Source organism: Peromyscus maniculatus, chromosome 3, assembly GCF_049852395.1.
Source record: "Peromyscus maniculatus bairdii isolate BWxNUB_F1_BW_parent chromosome 3, HU_Pman_BW_mat_3.1, whole genome shotgun sequence".
Taxonomy (NCBI): domain Eukaryota; kingdom Metazoa; phylum Chordata; class Mammalia; order Rodentia; family Cricetidae; genus Peromyscus; species Peromyscus maniculatus.
Genome location: NC_134854.1, coordinates 142847490 through 142873339, shown reverse-complemented (window position 1 = coordinate 142873339; position 25850 = coordinate 142847490). Strand labels below are relative to the sequence as shown.

The 25850-nt window shown below is 42.1% G+C and overlaps 1 protein-coding gene across 2 annotated transcripts in view; it reads left to right on the top strand.

The window, feature by feature from the left end:
- The first annotated feature begins 13347 nt into the window (after positions 1-13347).
- Ccdc77 (coiled-coil domain containing 77) overlaps positions 13348-25850 on the top strand; it is a 37463-nt gene continuing 24960 nt past the window's right edge. Inside the window, exons 1-4 of one of the 2 annotated variants that reach the window (XM_076567809.1) lie at positions 13348-13609; positions 16214-16267; positions 19470-19707; positions 20523-20665. In XM_076567809.1, coding sequence (XP_076423924.1) covers positions 16230-16267; positions 19470-19707; positions 20523-20665 — 419 coding nt within the window. In that variant the 5' untranslated portion in view covers positions 13348-13609; positions 16214-16229. The remainder of the gene's footprint in view (positions 13610-16213; positions 16268-19469; positions 19708-20522; positions 20666-25850) is intronic. The other variant, XM_076567810.1, reaches the window with a different exon arrangement.

Below are 25850 nucleotides of genomic sequence, written 5' to 3'. Positions count from 1 at the left end.
AATAATTGTTTTCATTAAGCATGCAACCAGAATACTTTGCTAGTGAGCTGGGCCCCAGGTTGGATCCCCAACAGCACATAAACCAGTGGCAGGAGAGCATCCCTGCAATCACAGCACTTAGGAGATAGAGACAGAAGGATCATAATGTCAAGATCATCCTCAGCGATCTAGGTCAAGGCCACCCTGGGATAAAAGAATGACAACAAAAAAAGCAGCTTTTGAGGAAAAAGTCCATCATTTCAAGTGCCACATATTTATCTGTAATTTCCTTTATCAGTGTTAGAGTAGCATGGAATTAATATCGAAGTCTGGTAGTTAGTTGGCAAGTCTGTGAAATATGATCTCTGACTTTTTTTATTTTTTAATTAATTAATTTATTTATTTATTATGTATGCAGAAATGGGTGCCAGATCTCATTACAGATGGTTGTGAGCCACCATGTGGTTGCTGGGACTTGAACTCAGGACCTCTGGAAGAACAGTCAGTGCTCTTAATCTCTGAGCCATCTCTCCAGCCCTTATTTTATTTTTGAGACAGGGTTCTACCTTAGTCATCCAGACTATTATTGTACTGGACTCAAAGGATCTCAGCCTCCCCAGTATCTGGGACTACAAAGATAAACTACTCCTGAATTAATTTTTTAAATCGCTTAATTAAAAAAATTTTTTTTGAGGCAGAGTTTCTGAATCCACTCTGTAGACCAGGTTGTCCTTGAACTCAGAGATCCACCTACCTCTGCCTCCTGTGCTGGGATTAAAGGCATGTGCCACCATTGCCTGGCTAATTTTTATTTATTTTTCTGAACTTTTTTTTTTTTTTTTTTTTTTTTGGTTTTTTCAAGACAGGGTTTCTCTGTGTAGCTTTGCGCCTTTCCTGGAGCTCACTTGGTAGCCCAGGCTGGCCTTGAACTCACAAAGATCCGCCTGCCTCTGCCTCCCGAGTGCTGGGATTAAAGGCGTGCGCCACCACGCCCGGCTGAACTTTTTTTTTTTTTTTTAATACAATAAAACCTCACAAAATCAAAGTAGCAGGTGGGGTAAATCTCATCGAATAACAAAGGTTTAAAAATACTGAATTTCTGCTGGGTGATGGTGCATGCTTTTAATCCCAGAACTTGGGAAGCAGAGGCAGGCAAGTCTCTGTGAGTTCGAGGCCAGCCTGGTCTACAGAGCGAGTTCCAGGACAGCCAGGGATACACAGAGAAACCCTGTCTTAAAAAACAGAAAACTGAATTTCTGAAGAAATGCCTTTAATTTCAACAGTACTGGGGTAGTTTGATTTCATAATACCAGGGATTATCTCAGGGCTCTTACATGCAAGTACCCTGCCACTGAGCAGTAAAAAAAAAAAAAAAAGAAAAAAAAGAAAAAGAAAAGAAAACATTATTATGTTAGTGTGGAGGGTGGGGGTGGGGTGTAGCGCACCGTGCCAGGATGCACATGTGGAAATGAGTGGACAACTCGCTTGAGTCAGTCCAGGAACTGAACTCAAGTCATCAGGGTGGACAGCAAGTGCCTTCATTGGTTGAGCCATCTCAGCAGCCCCTCACCCCTTTTTTAAAACTTTATTTTTGATACAGGGTCTGGCTAAGTTGCCTGTGCTGTCTTTGAACTCAGTTCCTCCTGCCTTACTCTTCATATCTGTTTGGTCCTCAAACATTTTGCCAAAAGCCCATTATAGCCAGGTCGTGTTAGCTTTTAATCCCAGCACTTGGGTGTAGTGGGTAGTCATTCCAGCTTGGATCTGGAAGCTCCAACCCCCATTGAGACTCTGGCAACTGTCACGCCTACGAGGCGGGGCGAGGGGAGGTGCTGGAAACCTGAGAGCTGGATGGGCAAGCGCTCGCTCGGGGCGCGCGCTCGGCGCCTGGACCCTGGATGGTGGAGATTGATTGTGCAGAGCTCCAGAGAACACCGCTGGATTGCTAGACGCCTTCCCCAGACCCCCGCGACCTATCCATTCTTTCATTTGTAAGTCATCCACTAAATAAATCTTCCTTTTTAACTACGTGGAGTGGCCCTTATATTATTCCCCAATATCTGGCGCCCACGTGGGTCAAATTCCAAAGGTCTGGGCGGCTCCTGCCCTCAGCCTGTTCCCCGGCTGGCGGGTACCTAAACCCGCCTGCAAAGTTCCATATAACCAGTCCATTCCCGAAAAGGGGAGCAGCTAGTCCGGTCTCAGCTCCCTAGCTTAGCCCCGAGACCAGTGAAAAACCGCTGCGAGTGAGGTATCCGCACCCGGCTCCCGGCCATCCCGCCATCTGCCTCCAGCTGCCGCCAGCCAAGGTCACCAGCAGGCCCTGCTTTGGAGCTGTACCAGCACCGCCTGCTGGTTGAAAAGCGCTACTACACCCCCCATACCACAGAAAGGTAAGATAAGCAAACCAGCATTTTATTTCAAGTAAAAGTACTTGATAATTTTACATCTTAAAATTGACTAACAAATTTTGAGTAATTCTTGTAATATGGCTGACAACATTACCTCACAAGAATTTAAAAACCTTTTTGCCTGTATGATGAATGACATTCTCCTGGAAATATATGACCTTCCTCAGGCATATTTGGCCTGTACCATTTTGGCATTCATCGTAATAATTCACACAGTGTTCAAACACTGCTTTAATAATAAGAACAAAGATGAGTCATTATTGGGACTGATACAGGCTTTAAAAGATAGCAATGAAGACTTACAGAAAAAGAATCTCTTTCTGGAATCTGCTTTCAAAGATAGCAATGAAGGCTTACAGAGAAGGATTCTCTTTCTGGAATCTGCTTTAAAAGATAGCAATGAAGACTTACAGAAAAAGAATCTCTTTCTGGAATCTGCTTTAAAAGATAGCAATGAAGACTTACAGAAAAAGAATCTCTTTCTGGAATCTGCTTTCAAAGATAGCAATGAAGGCTTACAGAAAAGGATTCTCTTTCTGGAATCTGCTTTAAAAGATAGCAATGAAGACTTACAGAAAAAGAATCTCTTTCTGGAATCTGCTTTAAAAGATAGCAATGAAGACTTACAGAAAAAGAATCTCTTTCTGGAATCTGCTTTCAAAGATAGCAATGAAGGCTTACAGAAAAGGATTCTCTTTCTGGAATCTGCTTTAAAAGATAGCAATGAAGACTTACAGAAAAAGAATCTCTTTCTGGAATCTGCTTTCAAAGATAGCAATGAAGGCTTACAGAAAAAGATTCTCTTTCTGGAATCTGCTTTAAAAGATAGCAATGAAGGCTTACAGAAAAAGAATCTCTTTCTGGAATCTGCCTTCAAAGATAGCAATGAGGGCTTACAGAAAAAGATTCTCTTCCTGGAATCTGCCTTCAAAGATAGCAATGAAGGCTTACAGAAAGAGATTCTCCTTTTGGAATCTGCTTTAAAAGATAGCAATGAAGACTTACAGAGAAAGAGTCTCTTTCTGGAATCTGCCTTCAAAGATAGCAGTGAGGGCTTACAGAAGAAGATTCTCTTTCTGGAATCTGCTTTAAGAGATGGCAAGGAAGACTTACAGAAAGAGATTCTCTTTCTGGAATCTGCTTTCAAAGATAGCAATGAAGGCTTACAGAAAAAGATTCTCTTTCTGGAATCTGCTTTAAAAGATAGTAATGAAGGCTTACAGGAAAAGATTCTTTCTCTAGAATCTGCTAATCAGGATTTACAAAACAGGCTTGTACCCAAAATTGATTTTATTGATAATAAATATGAATATCTAATGGATAGAACACTAACTCTCCAGAGTGAAGTTATGGCTACTCAGACATTGCATAAGGAAGAAAGATTATCATTAATTGATAAGATAAGGTCCATGGAATCATGTGCTTCTGAGGAAAATAAAAATGTCTATGATTCCATGAGAAATCTGGAGTCCCTTGCACGAGAGGAGGTTCACTCCCTAGAACAGACCCTAGGTGCTCGTTTGCAAGCCCTAGAAGAAACTCTCAGTAAACATGACAAGGGAACTAATAAGCAGAAGGTCAAGACCATAGAGGTTGTAACATCTCCAAACAGCTCTCATACAATGGCTTATCCTGTTATCGTCCATGAGAAGCCAGCAGATGACACACACCCAGAGCCATATATGACATATACATTACAACCAATTTCAACAAGGGACTTTAAAAATATAAAGGAAGCAGTAGTTACGTATGGGATACAATCCACATACGTAAAACAGATGTTAAATTCATGGTCTACCTCACATAGAATCATCCCAGATGACTGGCATCAGTTAATTTCAGCTGTTCTAGAATATAGCCAGCAGCTACAGTGGAAGAGCTGGTTGAGAGAAGAGGCAAAAAATTTAGAACAACAAGGTAAACTCAGAGGTTTTGTGATCTCCCAAGATCAAATACTTGGTGAGGGATGTTTTGCTGACAGGAATGTACAAGCCACTTATGATGAGCATACAATATCCCTATGCCGTACAGCAGCTCTAAATGCTTGGGAAAAAATTCCAGAACCTGGAAAACCAACTGAGGTATACACAAAGATATTTCAGGGACCACATGAATCTTTCACTGATTTTTTACAAAGGCTGAACACAGCTATAACAAAAGCTATATCAGATAAAGAATTAAGAAAAGTATTAACTGAGTCCTTGGCATTCGACAATGCTAATGCAGAATGCAGAAGAATACTTACACCACTAAAGATCAGATCAGCTCCTTTGGAAGAATGGATTCAGTACACTAATGGTGTTCAGTCTCTTAACTACAGTAATGAGGCTTGGATAGGAGAGACAAATCCCAGAGGTGAAAGAAGGCCCCGTGTTACCAAATGTTTTAAGTGTGGTACACCAGGGCATATAAGTAAAAACTGTACGTGGGGTACTCCTAGAAGTAATACTCCTTCTAGGAATAGCCTAAACAGGAGACCCCAACCACCTCCTGGATTATGTAGAAGGTGTGGCAAAGGCCAACATTGGACCAATGAGTGCAGATCAAAAATAGATATACGAGGCAACCCTTTACTGGCGGGAAACGCCTCAGGGGGCCTCTTGCAGGCCCCCAAATCAAATGTAGTACGAACATTCCCAGCCACTGTGGAAGAAATTCCTCTCCAGGACAACTGAATAAACCAATGCTTAATGTAAAAACCGATACTGCAATGGATGATAAAACAGCTTTGATAGATGGATCACAGTTTACAAAGAACACTGTAAAACAAATATTTTGGCAGACTTCCATAAATGAACAAAGACCAAAGCTTAGAATTCGAATTAATGGCCTGGTTCTGGAGGGCCTGGTAGACACAGGTGCAGATGTGACTATAATTACACCAAAATCATGGCATCCGAATTGGCCTCTTCAAGAGGTAGATGTCCAACTGTTAGGGATTGGCACCCTATCTCAGATAAAACAGAGTTCGAGATGGGTTGAATGCATAGGGCCAGAAGGACAGAGAGGAAGGCTGAAGCCATATGTAGCAAATGTAGCAGTAAATCTTTGGGGCCGAGATCTGTTACAACAGTGGAATACCCAGATTAAAATTCCTACACTTTCAGAAAAGGAATACAGACCAATGCATGTTTCTAGGAATAATATCATAACATGCTATAAAAATCAGTCACCAACCATTCAGGCTGTTCACAAACAGAGCACGACTGTTGTTGAACTCTCAGAAGTACCAACTGCCTTACCTTTAAAATGGCTAACTAATAAACCTGTCTGGGTTGGACAATGGCCTTTGACAAAAGAGAAGCTACAAGCTTTAGAACAGCTGGTTCAAGAGCAGTTAAATGCTCAACACATTGAAGAATCTACCAGCCCTTGGAATTCTCCTGTATTTGTTATTAAAAAAAAATCTGGTAATTGGAGAATGCTGACAGATCTGAGAGCTATTAATAAAGTAATTCAGCCAATGGGCTCCCTACAGACTGGGATCCCCTTGCCCTCTATGCTACCAAAAGAATGGCCTATAATAGTTATTGACTTAAAAGACTGTTTCTTTACCATACCCTTACAGGAAAATGATAGAGAAAAGTTTGCCTTCACAGTACCTAATTATAATAATTCTCAGCCAGTCAAGAGATATCAATGGAAGGTCCTCCCACAGGGAATGTTAAACAGTCCTACTTTGTGTCAATACTTTGTGCAGAAACCATTAGAGATAATTCGTGTAAAGTTTCCACAATCCATAATTTATCACTATATGGATGATATCCTATTAGCTGATCCAAAGTTAGATACATTAGAAAGCATGTTTGAAGAAGTAAAAAAAGTTTTGCCTCGCTGGGGACTGCAAATTGCTCCTGAAAAAATACAAAGAGGAGATTCTATTAATTACTTAGGATATAAGATAGAGCTACAAAAAATTAGACCCCAAAAGGTACAACTAAGAAGAGATAGATTGAAGACTCTTAATGATTTTCAAAAGTTATTAGGAAGCATTTCCAACTTACTGGGTATCATGGGAATACCCAAAGATGGACTAAAAAATTTGGCTAATACTCTAGAAGGGGACAAAGAATTAAATAGTCCAAGAGAATTATCAGCCGAAGCTGAGAAGGAATTGGCTCTAGTAGAAAAGACAATTCGAGAAGCACATGTGGATCGTGTGGATCCAGAACTTAAATGCATTCTTGTCATATTCCCTTCCAGACATTCCCCAACAGGTATTTTGATGCAGAGGGAAGATATTATATTGGAGTGGATATTCCTACCACGTAAACCAAATAAGAAATTAAAGACTTATATAGAAAAGATCTCTGATTTGATTCGAAAGGGTAAATTAAGACTTCGTCAGTTGACAGGAATGGACCCAGCAGAAATTGTAGTACCATTAACTAATGAGGAAATTTCATCACTATGGAAAGATAATGAATACTGGCAGAGAGCCTGCAGTAACTTTTTGGGAGAGATTAACAACCACTATCCCAAAAGCAAGAGAATAGAATTCATAAAGAAGACTGAATGGGTCCTTCCTCACATTGTACGACAAAAGCCAATTTCTGGAGTCCTCACATTCTACACTGATGCAAATAAATCAGGGAAAGCAGGATATAAATCAGGAGACTTAAGTAAAGTGGTACAAAGTCCATATAACTCTGTACAAAAGGCAGAACTGTATGCCATTCTTATGGTACTGATGGACTTCACAGAACCCCTCAATATAGTCACTGACTCTCAATATGCAGAGAGAGTTGTTTTACATATTGAAACTGCTGAATTCATTCCTGATAATACAGAATTAACTTCATTATTCATACAATTGCAGGAAATCATCAGAAAAAGGGAACATCCTATATATATAACACATATCAGATCCCATACAGGTCTACCAGGACCTTTAGCACAAGGTAATGATGAGATTGATCAGTTACTAATAGGTAATGTGCTAGAAGCTTCAGAATGTCATAAGAAACACCATGTAAATAGCAAAGGTTTGAAGAAGGATTTCTCCATCACTTGGCAACAGGCTAAGGATATTGTGAAAAAATGTCCTACTTGTTCCATCTATAACCAAACTCCATTACCTGCAGGGAGTAATCCAAAAGGTATACAAAGAAATGAAATTTGGCAGATGGATGTGTTTCATTTTGCAGAATTTGGAAGATTAAAGTATGTACATCATACCATTGACACCTATTCAGGATTTCAATGGGCAACTCCTATGAGTTCTGAAAAGGCTGATTCTGTGATTACACACCTATTAGAAGTTATGGCCATCATGGGAATACCTGTACAAATTAAGACAGACAATGCCCCAGCATATGTCTCCAATAAAATGAGACAGTTCTTTGCTTATTACAATATAAAGCATGTTACAGGTATACCACATAATCCCACAGGCCAAGCAGTCATAGAGAGATCCAATCGAACTTTAAAGGATATGCTAAATAAACAGCAACAGGTAACAATGACTCCTAGAAATAGACTGCATAGTGCTTTATTAACCTTGAATTTTCTCAATGCTAATGAGAAAGGAACAACAGCTGCGGAGAGACATTGGACGATAGACAAAACTCCTGAGCTAAACCAACCAGTTTATTTCAAGGATGTGCTGACCTCAGAATGGAAACCTGGATATGTTCTACGTTGGGGAAGGGGTTTTGCCTTTGTTTCTGCAGGAGAAGAAAAGCTATGGATACCAACAAAATTAATAAAAATTCGATTCGAACAGGAAAAACCCCTTGATGAAGAGAAGTAAAAGATCATCCACCAATGTGACATCTCTACAAGTTGTAAGAAAAATTTAACAATCAAAGGGTGGGGTAGGGTTCTGTTTTTGTCTTTCCAGGATAATGGAAATACCCATCTTCCAAAACTCATAAGGCCTTGGATATCCGGATGTTTACAGCAGAAAGGAAGAATCTATTGGTACCAATCTACACATGGTAAAATCTCACTGTCTAACATCTTTCTCTCTATCAATCTAGAAAAGTTGTGGTTCCAATTCAATTATAGCCAAGCTGGCTTTGGAGATGGAATTGGCTCACTCCTTCTCTAAACCCAAGCATATTGCTAAAAGAAAAGTTTAAGAGATTCTTCAGTCCCATATCAGAAGAGCCCTCTGGTGTGAGACAGAAGGAAACCAATAAAAAGGGACCATTGTCTTCTAAATTCTAATTCTCTCCATGCTTACTCTTGATTTCTCAGAATCCTTTCTTACATGCTATGTCCTCTTTAAATCCAAACCTCCCATTTTTGATAACAAATAAGTTTTTCCAATAGCAATCTCAGAAGTCACCAGAAGGAAGATGGGGCCCCAACAACAACAACTCTACCCAATCCAGAATGATGCCATGGTAATCATCATCATACTACACTTCTTGCCAGAATTTCAGACAATCTTACCCATTACTCTAAAACTTGCTGCAGAACCTACAGTTAGTCTAACTGAGATTTAACTATCTGAGCTTTCTCACAGTACCCAACAGAGATAACATCACCCCCTAAATGGCAGGAAGCAATTCTAAGAAAACGACGCCCCTTCTCCCTTAGGTTTCATAATTCTCAGGGTTATGGATGACGGTTGTAGGGTTGGGGGTGGAAGAAAATATTAACTCAGTATTGTAAAAAACAAAAAAGGGGGGGGGCGGAAGAAATGGAACGGATAGGTATAAGATATGATGGTAAATCATTGTATATACTAGTAAACAAACTTGGTAAAATAGCAACCTTAGACAATTTGCACTGTAATTTGTACTGTTATAGATTCTTATATGTTGATACAAATGTAAACTATTTTTATACTCCTGTTTAAGATAATTTGTATATTGATACAAATACAGAACTATATTTGTTATAATGTACATATATTTCTACTCTTATTTGAAACATTTTTATATTGATACAAATGTAAATTTATATCTGTCATACTTTATATATGTTCTACTTCTGTTAGGATATTTGGTATATTGATATATATTTAAGATTATTGTCATATTGCATATCGCACTATATATTCCTACCTCTGTTATAAATATCTTGTGTATTGTCACAATTTTGAAGTCATCGTTCTTCACCATACATTTGCTTATAGACTGTTTACCTTATTTACGTGAAGCCTTAGTCCTTAGGTTATTTCGGTAGATAAGATTTATAGATTTATGGTCGCCTATGCCTGTCATCTCTATAGTTACGTTAGTTAGGTTATCCAGATTTACAGATACATAGGTCAGATGGACAGGTAATCTTCAAACACTTCATAGACCTAGAGAATATGGCATTTAAATAACTTAGAATTCTGTTGACGTGAGGCACAATTGCTCCTGGCTGCACCAATTGATCCCGAGAGAATGTTGGGCTTCTAAGACATTTCCATTTGGAAGTTTGTCTTTTTGGCACAAAATGGCCTACGGGGCAAAGGACTGCCCTTGCCTTGATGGCTGACAGTACAAATGCAATGCTGTCCTTTCTGGACAAGCGGGACACAAGGAAAGCGACCACTGTACTCTGCCAAGACAGGGTAAGATGGTCTTTCAGAAATCCTGCTTCTGAAAATGGTCTGTCAGATACTCTAGGCCTGTAGCCAATTTGAATGCACCAACAATGCTGAGAAACATTAGGTGACTGTCCAGGCTGCCAGCTGTCTTGGTCTACTCTTGCAAGACTCCCGAAGTTGCTTGCATCCGTCTACCATTTCTCAAGTACCATTATGTTCCTTCTCAGGTCTTTGATGGGATTGAAGACTAGCAGTTATAGTTACAACTTAGTATATATAATATCTTAGATAGAACATATTAAGTATTAGATTCAGGTTCTTTAGGATAGGACACCTTTGAATGATCTTTATAACATGCCGTTTACCTATGCTCTATACTTCTCTGGATTTTAGAATGTGTTTCTTGCTTGATATTGTTTGCATTGGTTGTAGTTACATCTTATCTAGGTCATTATCCCTCATTATTTCTGGACAATATTTGATAACCATTCCTTTGTATATAGTCTTGTATTAGTTTAGAACCTTCTTATTTAGACAAAAAGGGGGAGATGTAGTGGGTAGTCATTCCAGCTTGGATCTGGAAGCTCCAACCCCCATTGAGACTCTGGCAACTGTCACGCCTACGAGGCGGGGCGAGGGGAGGTGCTGGAAACCTGAGAGCTGGATGGGCAAGCGCTCGCTCGGGGCGCGCGCTCGGCGCCTGGACCCTGGATGGTGGAGATTGATTGTGCAGAGCTCCAGAGAACACCGCTGGATTGCTAGACGCCTTCCCCAGACCCCCGCGACCTATCCATTCTTTCATTTGTAAGTCATCCACTAAATAAATCTTCCTTTTTAACTACGTGGAGTGGCCCTTATATTATTCCCCAATACTTGGGAAGCAGAGGTGGGCAGATCTCTGAGAGAGTTCCAGGACAATGGGGCTACATAGAGAAACCCTGTCTCAAAAAACAAAAACAAAAACAAACCAAAACAACAACAACAACAAAAGCCCATTATAGAGAGATGGATCAGCTGCCCATAGCACTTACTACTGAGTTCAGATCCTATTATCCACACTGAGTGGCTCACAACTGCCCGTAACCACACCTCCAGGAGATCTAATGCTCTCTTTAACCTTCTGAGGGCACTTGCACACCTACAGCAGATACACAAACAGATATGTAAATAAATAATACTTTTTAAGACCTCACTATAGGATGACCATACCTGATAATCAGGCATTCAAGGTCCTCCTCTGCTAAAATGTAAGTTCAAGACAAGCCTGAGCTACATGAGATCTTGTCTTAAAAGTGAAAATAACAACAAAAAGACTCCTTTATACATTTTAAAAGTATTGGAAGACCCAAAAGTTCTCACTTATATAGTTTGTGTGGATGGATGTTGATATTCTCCATATAGTAGCAATTAAAGCTAAGAAACATGGCATGGCCGAGTAGCCAGTAATTCCAGTAGAGTAGCATGTAAGACATGAGGATCCTGGGTTCAAGACCAGCCTGGGCCACATTGAGAGTTTAAGGCTCCTCCTCCTTCTCCTTTTTTAAAATTTGGAAATGTGTAGGAATGAGTGACTCATATTTGTAAAAATTAGTATTTATACTAAATTACTAAAACTAAAATTTTAGTTTTAGATTTATTTTACATTTATGGGTGTTTTGCCTGCATGTGTAGTATGTCAATCAAATATGTGCCTAATGCCCAAGGAGGCCAGAAGAGGGTATTGGATTCCCCTGGAACTAGAGTTGGGGATGGTTGTGAGCCACTATGTGCGTGCTAGGAATCAAATCAGGGTCCTCTGCAAGAGCAACAAGTATTTTTCATTCTTAAGCCATCTTTCCATTGAGTGTGTGTGTGTGTGTGTGTGTGTGTGTGTGTGTGCTGCAGGAGGATCTCTGTGAATTCTAGACTAGCCTGGTCTTCATAGCAAGTTCAAAGCTGGCCTGACTACATAGTGAGACTCTTTCTCAAAAAACAAAACAAAACAAAAGCCAGAAACAAAAGCATACACACACACACACACACACACACACACACACACACACACACACACACACACACACGAGAGAGAGAGAGAGAGAGAGAGAGAGAGAGAGAGAGAGAGAGAGAGAGAGAGAGAGAGATTGGTGTCTGCCTCCTACATTCTGGGATTCAAGGCATAGGCCTAGCACATGGGAGGTAGAGGTAGGCAGATCTCTGTGAGTTTGAGGCCAGATTGGTCTACAGAGCAAACTCTAGGACAGAGCTACACAGAGAAACCTTGTCTTAAAAAACAAATTAAAAGACATAGCCCATCACCCCTAACCCAAAACACATTTTAATGGCTATTTGCTTGTTTGCTCATTGGTTGGATATAACCTGGGACTGAACTTAGAGCTTCAGGAATGATGGATACCAAACAGCAAACAAGTATTCTGCCTCACACCAGCCTGACTCCAAGAATTTCACAGGGACTACGCAAAATAGAGTAACAAAGATGGAAAAACTATAAACTTTCCCTTTATCCTTTCCTATGACATGGATAAGAAAATCAATGTCATTTGAAATATCACGTTGAAAATCTGAGGTTCCACTTATCAGTGAGCCATTGAACTTGACATAGACATGAAAGCTTCAAATTTTAAGCTTTCCAAAGTTTAAGGCAATGTTAACATGCATTGCAGAATTAATCCTTTTATGTATCCTCTTTTGTTTTGAGCCCCTCCCCTCCAGTGCTGGGATTAAAGGCATGAGACACCACTCTCAGCTCTTCATATATCCTCCTGATGTTTAAATGAGACTGGCTAGACATAACATTTGAATATGTAATCCTGTGACTGGAGACATCTAAGCCACCAAGCCATGGGAGTTTCTTCCTCCCTCCTGTTTTGGCTTTTTGAGTCAGGGACTTTTTTTTTTTAATCTTTCTTTTTTCTTTCTTTCTTTCTTTCTTTCTTTCTTTCTTTCTTTCTTTCTTTCTTTCTTTCTTTCTTTCTTTCTTTCTTTCTTTCTTTTTTTTTTGAAGATTTATTTATTATGCATACAATGTTCTGTACTGCATGTGTCCCTGCAGGCCAGAAGAGGGTACCAGATCTCATTACAGATGGCTGTGAGCCACCATGTGGTTGCTGGGAATTGAATTCAGGACCTCTGGAAGAATAGTCAGTGCTCTTAACCTCTGAGCCATCTCTCCAGCCCGAGTCAGGGACTTATATAACCAAGGGCTCTAAATTGCTATTTGGCGGAGGATGACCTTGAACTCCTGGTTCTTTTTAGTCCCCTTCCCACATGTTAGGATCACAATTCCATAGGGTTTTTAAAACTTTTCTTAAGCTCACTTGAAACATAATTGAAGGTTACAATATGTACAAGACACTCAGGTATTCCTGTGAGCCACTCCGTGATTATGTATGTCACTTATGCAACGGATTTCATTAAAGAAAAACAGTTCAGTGAGTTTAGACCAAGTTGTCAAAACCGGTGAGTTCTAACAGGCAAGAGCTACTTACCCGCCCCCACACACATCCTGCCTACGCGTAACGCTATGTGCAGAAGAAAAACTACACTTCCCAGGAACCTCTGCCTGGTGAGGCGCAAGGCAAGATGGGAAGGGCTGCGGGGTGAACAACCGTCCTATTGGTGGGTAAGCCAAAAGGCCGCCTAAGCTCGTGAGCGATTGGTAGGATTTTGTGGACGCTCGACGATTTGAGTTGTTTTTTCGGTTGCATTGTCGGATTCCCAGGTTTAGCGCTTGGTGAGTGTGCATTTCGGGGTAAAGATGAAGGGGTTTTAGGACAGACGTTGGGAAGAAAGAAAATCTGGTGGGGGAAAAAAGCTTTCATTATCCGTGCAGAAGGGAGCAACAAAAGACTAAACCTAGGTCTTTAGGTGACTTGGGGACCAATCATGGAAAGTTTGTCTGCAAAAGGAGAGGTCTCCGGGACGCGAAGAGCTGTAATAAATGAGGTAGCTAAAATCTGGTCAGGAACTGGGTGAACTTGCTAGAGAACCGGATCCAGACGTCAGGGAGTTGGATGGAGTTCCGGCTTCGCCTCCCTCCGCTCTGTAAACTACGATTTCCTCATTTGTAAAATAAGGTTTAATAAAAGTAGTTCAGAAAGTAGTTATGCGAGTAAATACCACATTTTTTGGAACGGGGTTGTGGCCAATATGTGGAGTGTTTGCTTAGCATGTCCGTGGCCTTGAGTTCGACCTCTACACCTCCAAAAAAGAAACCCACTAACTTTTTTTTGGTTTTTGTTTTGTTTTGTTTTTTGAGACGGGGTTTCTGTATAGGCCCTGACTGTTCTGGATCTCGCTCTGTGGACCAAGCTGGCCTGGAACTCACAGAGATCCGCCTGGCTCTGCCTCCCGAGTGTTGGGATTAAGGGCGTGCGCCACCACCCCACTAACTTTTATATAAACAGAGGCATCCCTGCCTTGGAAGGTAGTGTCAAGATGGCTTCTGTCTGCCGGGAAGACCGGTTATCATTGTAGAACTGTAAATACAATCACTTTCCAGTGAAAACATTTGTTTTTGGTTTTTATTTGTTTGTTTTTGCTTTTTGAGACGGGAATCTTACTCTGCAGCCCATGGGCTTGGAATTCACTATGTATTAACTGGTCTCATGGCAGTAATCCTGTCAGGGCCTTCTAAGTGCTGGAAGTACAATGGCTGGATCACTCTGATAGATCATTTTGTGGGTTTTTGTTGTTTATTTGAGACAAGGCCTCGTTCTGTATCCCAGGCTTGCCTGGAACTTAACTCTGTACCCTAGGCTGCCCTCAATTTTGGGTGATCTCCCTTCAGCTAGGTTTTACTGACACAAGCCACCACCATTGACCTGTTAGATCATTTTGAATGGAAAAAACTCAGGGAAGAGATAAAGGGAATAGTATTTAAGATAAATTTTACATACAGAATAGTCTTGATTAAGTGACTTTAACTAGTTGTGGAAGGAGCTGAATTATAGCTGAAACCTTGTCTTGAAAAAAAAAAAGAAGAAGAAGAAGCAAAGCTGGAGGGATAGTTCAGTGGTTAAGAGTGTTACTTTTTTGTTTGTTTGTTTTGAGACAGGCTTTCTCTCTGTAACAGCCCTGGCTGTCCTGGAACTCTCTCTGTAGACCAGGCTGGCCTTAAACTCACCGAGATCCGCCTGGCTCTGCCTCCCGAGTGCTGGGATTAAAGGCGTGCGCCACCACTGCCTGGCTGTTACTTTTGTAGAGGACTTGTGTTTGGTTCCCAGAACCCATATGAAGTGGTCAAGCTCTAGGGGACCCAGCACTCTCTTCTGGCCACTTTAGGCACCCACATTCATGTGAATACACACACACACAGGTAAAAATAAATAAATCTTTAATGATACCGAGTGTATAGTGGCACCCACCTGTTACCTCAGCACCCGGGAAGTTCAGGCAGGAGCACGGGTAATAGTGCAGGCCAGTCGGGATGACACAATGAGTTCCACACCAGCCTGGGCTACGTAGCTAGATCCTTCCCCAAACCAATAAAATGAAAACAAACAAACCCCCCACGAGGGTTAGAGACAGCCCAGTCGGCAAAGTGCCTGCCTCAAGTGTGAAGCCCAGGGATTGGGTCTTCAGCACCCCAGCCTTGCACAGCTGCTCATGACAGTAACCCCAGTGCTGGTCGAGCGTGAGGAAGTGAGAGAGAAGGAGGCGGAGGGAAGGATTGGGGAATGTGCTTTTCTGAGAAAAGGATCACTTGTTGCTCTTGAGAAGACCAGTTTGATTCCCAGCACCTATATGGTGGCTTACAACTGTCCATAACTCCATTTCCAGGGTATGTGACACCCTTTTCTGACCTCTTCGGGCACCAAGCACCCACATGTTGCACATACATACATACATACATACACACATGCAGAAATACACTCACACATAAAAATGAGATAAATCTTAAAAAGTTTTGGGGGCTGGAGAGATGGCTCAGTGGTTAAGAGCACTTGACTGCTCTTCCAGAGGACCTGGGTCCATTTCTCAGCACCCACATGGCAGCTCACAACCATCTGTAATTCCAATTCCAGGGGATCCAACACCCATGGCAAAACACCAATGCACATAAAAGAAAAATAAATTTAAAAAACAAAAATATTTGAAAAAAGTTTTGGGTTTTGTTTTGTTTTCCTTTAATTACAAATTGGAGAAACGGTTAAGATACCCAATGTTGGTCTAAATGCTACATTCCCTTCAGGAGTCAAATGTGGTAATGTTGAGAGGGAACCAAGATGTATAGCCTATATATATAGACTATATAAATATAATGCAAATATATAATATAAATATATATTTTTTAAACTCTTCCTGGCCCTCATTATCAATTTTGTGTATTTGATAGGTGCAAATAAGACAGGATGAACTTTACTCCGACACACACACCTGTCTGCAGAAAGTAAGATATTTGCTTATTTTTAAGTTAATTAATCAATACTTCTATAGGTTTCATCCAGTCAGTATAGGGATGTATATGCTCCAGGGACAGCATACTTTCGAAATCTCAGTTCTCTATTCTTATTCAGAATCTAGAGTTTAAAATAGTTTGCCAGTGGTGGTGGCACAGACCTTTAATCCCAGGAGGCAGAGGACAGTGAATCTCTTTGAGTTTGAGGCCAGCCTGGTCAGCATATTGAGTTCCAGGATAGCAAGAGCTACCAAAACAAGACAAAATATGGCTTCTCTGTAGGAATGCTAGTACTCATTCAGTGTGAATGGAGGAGCCACAGTGATGGTAGATCTTGGGTCATAGGGAGCAACCAATATATAAACATGAGATAGAGTTGCTATATAGTGCTCATTCCTCACAACCACAGCTCCCCTCCATCTGTAGAATGTAAGAGTTGTTCTATTTTTTTTTTAAATAAATTTTTTTATTTAAAAATTTTTTTCTCTCCTTTTACATACCAACCCCTGTTCCCCCTCCCTCCTCTTCTCCTGCTACCCCCCACCTACCCTCAGCCCACCCCCACCCCCTCCTCATAGAGGGTAAGGCCTCCCTTAGTAGTCAACATAGGCTGGCATACTAAGTTGGGGCCAGACCTAGCCCCTCTCCACTGCATCAAGGCTGAGTAAGGCATCGCACCATAGGGAATGGGCTCTAAAAAGCCAGTTCATGTACCCAGGATAAGTCCTGGTCCCACTGCCAGGGGACCCACAAACACATCAAGCCATGCAACTTTCACCCATGTTCAGAGGGCCTAGTTTGGTCCCATGCAGGTTCCCCAGCTGTCAGTCCAGAGCCCATGAGCTCCCATTAGCTTGGATCAGCTATTCCTGTGGTTTTTCCCATCATGATTCTGAACCCCCTTGCTCTTGTAATCCCCCCTCCCTCTTCTGCTGAATTCCAGGATCTTGGCCGAGTGCTTGGCTGGAGTTGTTTTAATTCTTTAATGATTAATTTATTTTTATTTTATGTGCGTTGGTGTTTTGCTTGCATATATGTGTGAGGGTGTCAGATCCTTTGAAACTGAAGTTACAAACAGTTGTGAGCTGCCATGTGGGTACTGGGAATTGAACCTGGGTCCTGTGGAAGAGCAGCCAGTTCTCCCAACTGCTGAACTGTCTCTCCAGTCCAAGTTGCTCAGATTTTATTAGCCTCTTTCCCAGTCTTTGAAAAGAAAATAGTATTTCTGATAGGAGCTTTTGTGTAGGATGCTAGGGATGTGTGCGCTGGGGTGTTGGCATTGTGTATGCCAAGCTTGTGCTGCTGCTGAGCTATAGGTCCAGCCCCTAAAGGCTTTCAATATTTGAGGAAGTATCAGGCTTATTTCTTCATGCTAGTTGTAAATTGTGTGTGTGTGTGTGTGTGTGTGTGTGTGTGTGTGTGTGTGTGTGTGTGTGTTGAGGATTTAAACTAGCAATTGGTCACATACTCTCCTGCTGAGCTACACCCCAGCTGATAGTTTATTGCACTTGCTTACTTATAAATGAACTTGTGTATTGTCCACATTCATTAGCTCTAACTCTGGCTGTCTTGTGCAAAGTTTCTGCACTCTGATGTCTATTTTGTTTTGTTACACTTTTTTATGTGTATAGATATTTTGCCTACATTTGTGTCTGTGCACCTTTTGCACAAGGTGTTAGATCCCCTGGAACTGGAGTTACAGATGATCGTGAGCTGCCATGTGGGTACTGGGAATTGAACCTGGGTCCTCTGGAAAAGCAGCCAGTGCTCTTAACTGCTGAGCCATCTCTCCAGCCCCATATATTGTATATTTTAAATGCCAAACTAGATTGGTTTTCATAGGAGGACTTCTACACAGTTACTTTTATTTTAATTAACTATTGTTTGTTTGCTTGGTTCTTTTTATGGAGAGGTGCTTGGTTTTTGGTTTTCTTTTTAGAGAGAGTCACATTAGGTAGCCCTGGCTTGCCTAGAACTTGCTCCATTGACTAGGTTAGCCTGGAACTCAGAGATATACCTGCCTCTGCGTGTGGAATAAAGGTGTGCACCACCACACCCAGCTCACTATTTGTTTTCTAGCTTTACTGTGCTAGCTTAAGTCTTGATTATTAAGAACGAAGAAGCTATTTTTTGTTTGTTTGTTTGTTTTTGTCTAGTTCAGTCATTCCCTTTTCTCTCCCATGGCCCCCATTTTGGACACAGGGTCTTCTGTACTCTAGGCTGGCCTGGAACTCAATGTAGCCAAGGAGGAGCTTGAATTTCTGACCCTCCTTCCTCCACCTCCTGAGTACTGGGATACATTTACTGTTTATGTCATCGTCCCATATGATATGCAGTTCAGTTTCAGAAGCTAGAGATTAGGATCTGATGTTGTTCCTGTTGCTGTGTATCTCTCTTATACTAGATTTTCTAATGGGCATTCATTATTGTATTTATTTATTTTGTATTTTTTGTTTGTTTGTTTGTTTTTGTTTTTCGAGACAGGGTTTCTCTGTGTAGCTTTGTGCCTTTCCTGGATCTCGCGCTGTAGACCAGTCTGGCCTCGAACTCACAGAGATCCACCTGCCTCTGCCTCCCGAGTGCTGGGATTAAAGGCGTGTGCCACCACTGCCTGGCTTGAATCAAACTTTCTTTTTCTTTTTTCTTTTTTTTAATGTATATATTGTTCTGCCTGCATGTGTCCTTGCAGACCAGAAGAGGGCACCAGATCTCATTACAGATGGTTGTAAGACACCATGTGGTTGCTGGGAATTGAACTCAGGACCTCTGGAAGGGCAATCAGTGTTCTTAACCTCTGAGCCATCTCTCCAGCCCTGAATCAAACTTTCAGTGCATATGAGTGCTTTAATTATAAGCACGTTAAGAGCATAAACTCACTGTATGTGGTGGTTCATCCCTGTAATCCCAGCACTTGGGGGGCAGAGATAAGTAGATCTTGGTGAGTTCAAATCCACCCTAGTCTACATAACCAGTTCTAGGCCAGCCAGAGCTACATAGTAAGACTCTGTATCAAAAACAAAAACAAAAACAAAAACAAAAACCCTTTTATTTCCAGGAAAGGTGCCAAAGCCACACAGAGAAACTCTGTCTTGAAAAACAAATGAACAACAACAACAAAAAAAAAAAACAACAACTTTTATTACAAGTGTTGTATTACAAGCGGATTGAACATATGCTTTCTGATTTCACATAGAATAACCTTTGCTTCCAAACGCGGTGCTGCCTCGGGCTTCAGTGATCCCAACAGGTGGAAGACTATGGCGGACTCGGTGGAGTCAACTCCCTTGCCTTCAACCCAGGATCGGCTGGCCGTCCTTTGCCCTTCTCAGGAGCTCCTGGAGTATTATCAGAAGAAGATGGCTACCTGTGAGGCAGAAAATGAGGACCTGTTGAAGAAGTTAGACCTCTACAGAGAAGCTTGCGAAGGACAGGTAAAGAAAAGAAGGAGAGGATCCCTGTACTGGAAACAGAGTCCTGGAGCTGGCTGAGCAAGCCTTACTGAATTGCTGCACTCTCAGGGTGGTGAGAGCCCCTGTCTCAGGTGATAAGTTGGAGATGCGATGGAGGAAGACACCCAGAGTCAACTTCTGGGTTACACATGTACCTGCATGCACACGCGCACGCACGCACGCACGCACGCACGCGCACACACACACACACACACACACACACACACACAGAACAGGTGAGACATAGGGCATTCTTGGTGCTGCTGTGTGTGAACGGAAGGCTTACAGGCTTTGTTGTTAATGTGTGGACTTTCTAATCACACTAATCCTGTAGCTTTGTCTCTACCTCTCTCCCTCCTGCCCTTCCTCCTTCCTTTCCTTTAGTGCTAAATATTGAACCTAGGGCTTCATGGCTGCTTACCAGGTGCTCTACCACCGGGCTACGCCTCCATCTCATCCTTTTGATTTTTGAGTTTTGGTTTTTCGAGACAGGGTTTCTCTGTGTAGCTTTGCGCCTTTCCTGGAACTCACTTTGGAGACCAGGCTGGCCTCGAACTCACAGAGATCCGCCTGCCTCTGCCTCCCAAGTGCTGGGATTAAAGGTGTGCTCCACCACCGCCCGGCTATCCTTTTGCTTTTTAGCTCAGCTGTGTGCACACCCCAGTGCTGCCCCTTGGATTCCGTATCGGTGAAGCCGTCAGTTAGGAATATTCCTACATGAACTGACTCCTCCGTATCACTGAGAAGTTTCCTTTGAACCTAATACGTTTTTAACTACTCTGTTGGTTTTTTTGCAGCATAAACTTGAATGGAATTTGCAGCAGAGGGAGGAAGAGATTGCTGAATTGCAGAAAGCCCTGAGTGACATGCAAGTCTGCCTCTTCCAGGAACGGGAACATGTTTTACGACTCTACTCAGAAAATGACCGGCTGAGAATCAGGTACTAAACAGAAGGAGGGAAATGTTAGAATTACGACTCTGAGTTACTCTTAAAGTGATGAAATTTATCGATAGTCATTCTCTTTGGTTGTGTCCTCAGGAAACAAACTTTGAGTAGAGATTTACCTGAAAGGCAGTTACTGGAGAGGTTCTTAGAAAAAAACACCAATGAGCAAATTAGAACTATGATAGGGTGGTTAAAGAGGCCAGCCCCACAGCAAGCTCTAGGACTAGGGTGGTCTTTCAAAGGCAACGGATTCAGACTTTTGTGTCTTGATATTGACCAGTTGTTGGCTACAGACTGCACTCATGAAGAAGTCATAAACTTGTGAGAGAAAGCCTTTATCCAATCATTATTCCTTTAAAAGGAAACAACTTATTTTCTTTATTATTGTGTATGTATGTATACCTGATGTTTGTGGGGGGGGGTGTAATTGCAGCAGAGCACAATGTGGAGGTCAGAGGACAACTTTGGACACTTGGTTTTCTCCTGCATAGCAAGTGCCTTTATCCCACTGAGCCAACTCACCAGCCCCCAGTGATTCCCCACCTCCACCCCCCAGACAGAGTTTCTCTGTGTAACAGTCCTGACTGTCCTGGAACTCACTCTGTAGACCAGGCTGGTCTGGAACTCACAGAGATCCACCTGCCTCTGCCTTGCAAGTGCTGGGATTAAAGGTGTGTGCCACCACCGCCCAGCTTAATTTTTAAAAATTTTTATTTTATGCCTATGGATGTTTTGCCTGCCTGTACGTCTTGCTTTTGTGGTGCCAGCAGAGGCCAAAAGAGGGCTTCAGATCCCCTAGAACTCAAGTTACATGTAGGTGCTAAGAACCAAACCTGGATCGTCTGGAAGAGCAGCCAGTGCTCCTAACCAGTGAGCCCTCTCTCCAGCCCTTTAATTCCGTTCTTTTCTGACAGCATCTAGGCCAGCCTCAAACTTGCTTATGTAGCTTTGAATCCACTGCATCATTTGGTAATTCTGTTCTTAACTTTTTGCGGAACTGCTCTGCTGGTTTACATGGTGGGTATACCATTTTACACGGACCCAGGTTCTTACTTTCTTGTCAACATTTGTCATCCCTGTTTTGTTGTTGTTGTTTGTTTGTTTCCCAAAGACTGAGTTTTATTTGTGTGTATGTTTGTGTGTGTGTCTGTGAGTCTGCTTGCAGGTGTCTCGCGGGCCAGAAGAGGGAGTCAGACACATCCAGTCACAGGTGGTTGTGAGCTGCTTGATGTTGTAGGAAATGGGACTCGTGTCCTCTGCAAGAGAGCAAGCACTCGACTGTTTTGCTTCTCTCCAGCCCCTGTTGTCTTTTTACTTTGTTTTTGTTTTTTTGTGGTATCTTTGTTGTCGGTTGATTGGTTGCTTGTTTTTGTTTGTTTTAGTAGTGGTCTTAATGGATGGGAGACAGTTTTTGTTCTGGTCTTGATTTTCATTGTCTTTGGTTTTTTGAGACGGGGGTTTCTCTGTGTAGCCCTGGCTGTCCTGGAACTCGCTCTGTAGACCAGGCTGACTTTGAGTTCAGAGATCCCCCTGCCTCTGCCTCCTGAGTGCTGGGATTAAAGATGTATACCATCACTCCAGGCTTGAGCAACTTTTCATCTGTTTATTAGCCATCTATATGTCTTTGGAGAAATGTAAGTTCAAGTTCCTTGCTATTTGTTCTTTTGTTGTTTTTTTAGTGATTTCGTTTGTTTGTTGAAACAAGGTCACCTGGGATGGTAGCTCATACCTTTAGCTCTCCCTCCCCATGCATACACTAGGGAGGGGATCTCTGAGGCCAGCCTGGTCTACATAGTTCTAGGATAGCCACGGCTACACAGAGAAACCCTGCCCCCCCAAAAAAAAGACAAGAAAAAAAGAGAGATAGAGAAAAAGAAAGAAAGGAAGAAAAGAAACAAGGCCCCACTCTATAACCCAGGTTAGCCTGGAAGTGACTGTGTCATCTGCTGTCCAGTCACTTGTGACCCTCGTGTCTCAGCCTCCGAAATGCTAGGATCCAGGCTTGAGCCACCACATCTGGCCTTCAGTCTTGTTGGTTTGGGTTTTGCTTTTTTTTTTTTTGTTGGTGCTTTTAAATTTTTATTTATTTATTTTGAGACAGGGTCTCATCGTGTAACTTTGGCTGTTCTAAAACTTAGAGTTCTGCCAGCTTCTGCCTCCCAAGTACTGGGATTAAAGGCATGTCCCACTGTGCCCATCCTGAGTGTTTTTGTTTTATATTTTTGAGACAGAGCCTAGAACTCGCTTTGTTAACTGTGTAGACCAGGCTGGCCCTCCTGAGTGCTGGGAGCACAGGATGTGCTGTCCTGCCTGGCTAACAGCACTCAGTTTAATTGCCCTGTTTTTGTTTGCGTTGTTGTGTTGTGGGGATTCCTTATGTTACAGATATTAAATCCTTATCAGATATGCAATCTTCATGTTTTCTCCCAGGCTACAGATTGCCATTTTACTCTAGTAATGCCCCTTCCTTTGGTACATAGAATTTTTTTTTTCAAATTTATTTTGTATTTTATATGCATTGGTGTTTTGTCTGTGTGTATGTCTGTGTGAGGGTTCCCTGGTCCCCTGGAACTGGAGTTACAGACAGTTGTGAGCTGCCATATGGGGGTGCTGGGAATCGAACCCGGGTCCTCTGGAAGAGCAGTCAGTGCTCTTAAGCCATCTCTCCAGCCCCTGGTACATAGAAATGTACACTTTGTTTTGTAATTCCTTTTTATCACCTCTGTTGCATATAAGACATCATTGTCAAACCCAACGTCAAGGAGATTTCCTCTGTGTTTTCTTTAAGTTTAGGTGCTGGATTAATTTTTCTTGTTGGTTGGGGTGTGTGTGTGTGTATGTGTGCAAATGTGTGAACACACATGTATGGGGGTGAGTGTATGTGAATGTGCAGGTCAGTGGTTGACATCAGGTGTTTTCCGTAGTTCTCCATCATATTTAAAAATATGTATTTATTTAAACCAAAATAAATAAATGAATAAAAAATAATTTAGCCAGGAATGATGACACACTCCTTTAATACCAGCTCTTAGGAAGTAGTTTAAGGCCAGCTTGGACTACAAAGTGAGTTCCTGGACCACTAGGGCCACATAGTGATACCCTGCCTTAAAACAAAACAAAAAAAGAATCACCAGCAAAGTATTTTATGTGTTTTGTGTGTGTGTGTGTGTGTGTGTGTGTGTGTGTGTGTGTGTGTGTACATGTACAGAAGCCACCAGAAGTCAGAAGAAGGTGTTGGATACCCTGGATCTGTAGTTACAGATGGTTGTGAGCTGCTGAATGGGTACTAAGAATCAAACCTGGGTTGTCTGCAAGAACAGTCAGTGCTCTTAACCATTGAGCCGTTTCTCTAGCCTTCCATTTTATTTCTGAGACAGGAAACCTCTCACTGAGTCTGAAACACTCCAATTCTGCTAGACTAGCGGGAAGCCAAGTTCTCCAGCATCCTTCCCCACCTTCCCAGCACTGGGATCACTTTCTACAAGTTTGAGGATCAAACTCCAGTACTTTTCTTGCTGAGGCATCTACCCAGCTGTTTTGTTTGTTTGTTTGTTTTTCTGAGACGGGGTCTAGCCAAGGCTGGTCTAGAATTCCTTACCCTCTTTCCTCAGTTTCCCAAATGCTGGGATTACAAATGTGTGCCATCATGTCTGGTTGCCAAATGTCTTGTGCCTTGGAGATAATGTCCTGGCGTGGCCTGACATCTTTCCTGTGTTCTGTCCATTTCTGTTCTTCCTGTGTATATCATCAATAGTAAATTTATTGTGTAAAAGAATCACCACCACCTAGGGAATGACTTTTTTTTTTTTTTTTTTTTTTTTTTTTTTTTTTTTTCTCGAGACAGGGGTTCTCTATGTAGCTTTGCGCCTTTCCTGGAACTCACTTGGTAGCCCAGGTGGATCACAGAGATTCGCCTGGCTCTGCCTTCCGAGTGCTGGGATTAAAGGTATGCGCCACCTCCGCCTGGCTCGCTGCTTGTTTCTTCTGGGATATGGACACTAAGGCATTTGCCTCATTAGTCCATAAACCTTGGACCAAATGAATCTGCTCTAGCAAAGACACATCTGGCACTGAAACCTACTTTGTAGCTCTCCAGAGTCCATTGTTCTTTTGTAGGTCATACTGATGAATGAAGTGAAGATTTCGTGTGCACTTCCTCTAGCGTCTTTAGCCTTTAATTGTCATCTTGACCAAGTAGGGAAGGCTAGTTTGAGAAGTTTCCCATGGCTTACCTCAGATGACAAAAAACAAAAAACAAAACAAAAAAACTACGAATTTGGAGGTTGTGCCAACTACCAAGTGTGTACCTTCTATTCTCCATTGGAAACTGGGGAAATGAGTATGAAAATCTAGTAGACCTACTGTGAAGTAGATCTGGGCCAAAATTTGATTACTAGCATGGTCCCCATATGTCTTGTGTCATGACAGTGCTTCGCATTCCCAGGTACCAGTGTCTTCTGAGACGGTATCCAGAAGCCCTTGAAATGCCTGAGTCTTGAAGTTCCCCCTGTGACTACTAGAAGAAATGTCCAAAGACCCCATAGTGAGGCACTTGTGGAGACACAGGGTCTTGTATAGTCTAGAAAATTGGATAGAGGTTGTAAATGGGTTATGTAGCCCTGCGTGGCCTAAAACTTGCTATGTAGACCCAGCTGACCTCCAACTCACAGAGAGCTCTGCCTCCCAAATCCTGGGACTAAAGGTGTGGGCCACCATGCCAGGTGTGATTGTTTGTTTGTTTGTTTGTTTGCTTATCATTGTGAAGTGTATGTGAGAGAAAGCACGCAAGCAGGCGCGTGTGTGCACGGTGTATGTGTATGTGTGGAGGTCAGAAGACAACTTTTGGGAGTCATCTCTTTCCCTCTACCATAGGTTTCAGGGGATGAACTCAGGCGACAAGTTCGTGCTTTGAGCATGTTAACTCACTAAGTCATCATGCTGGCCAGAGACTGGATTCTTGTTCATGTTTTTGTTTTTGTTTTGGAGGAGGGCAGTGGTACAGTCCCCAGCCTCATTTCCTTCTTGATTAGTCTAAGTTTTAAGCTATCCCCACTACTCCTCACCTGTCTTGCTCTGAGGAACAGCATGATCATCACTGTCATTAGCTTTGAAAAGTCCCTTTGTAGTTTGCTTCCTTGGACTCTTCCTGACACTAGCTGTGAAGATCTTCCAGAATGTT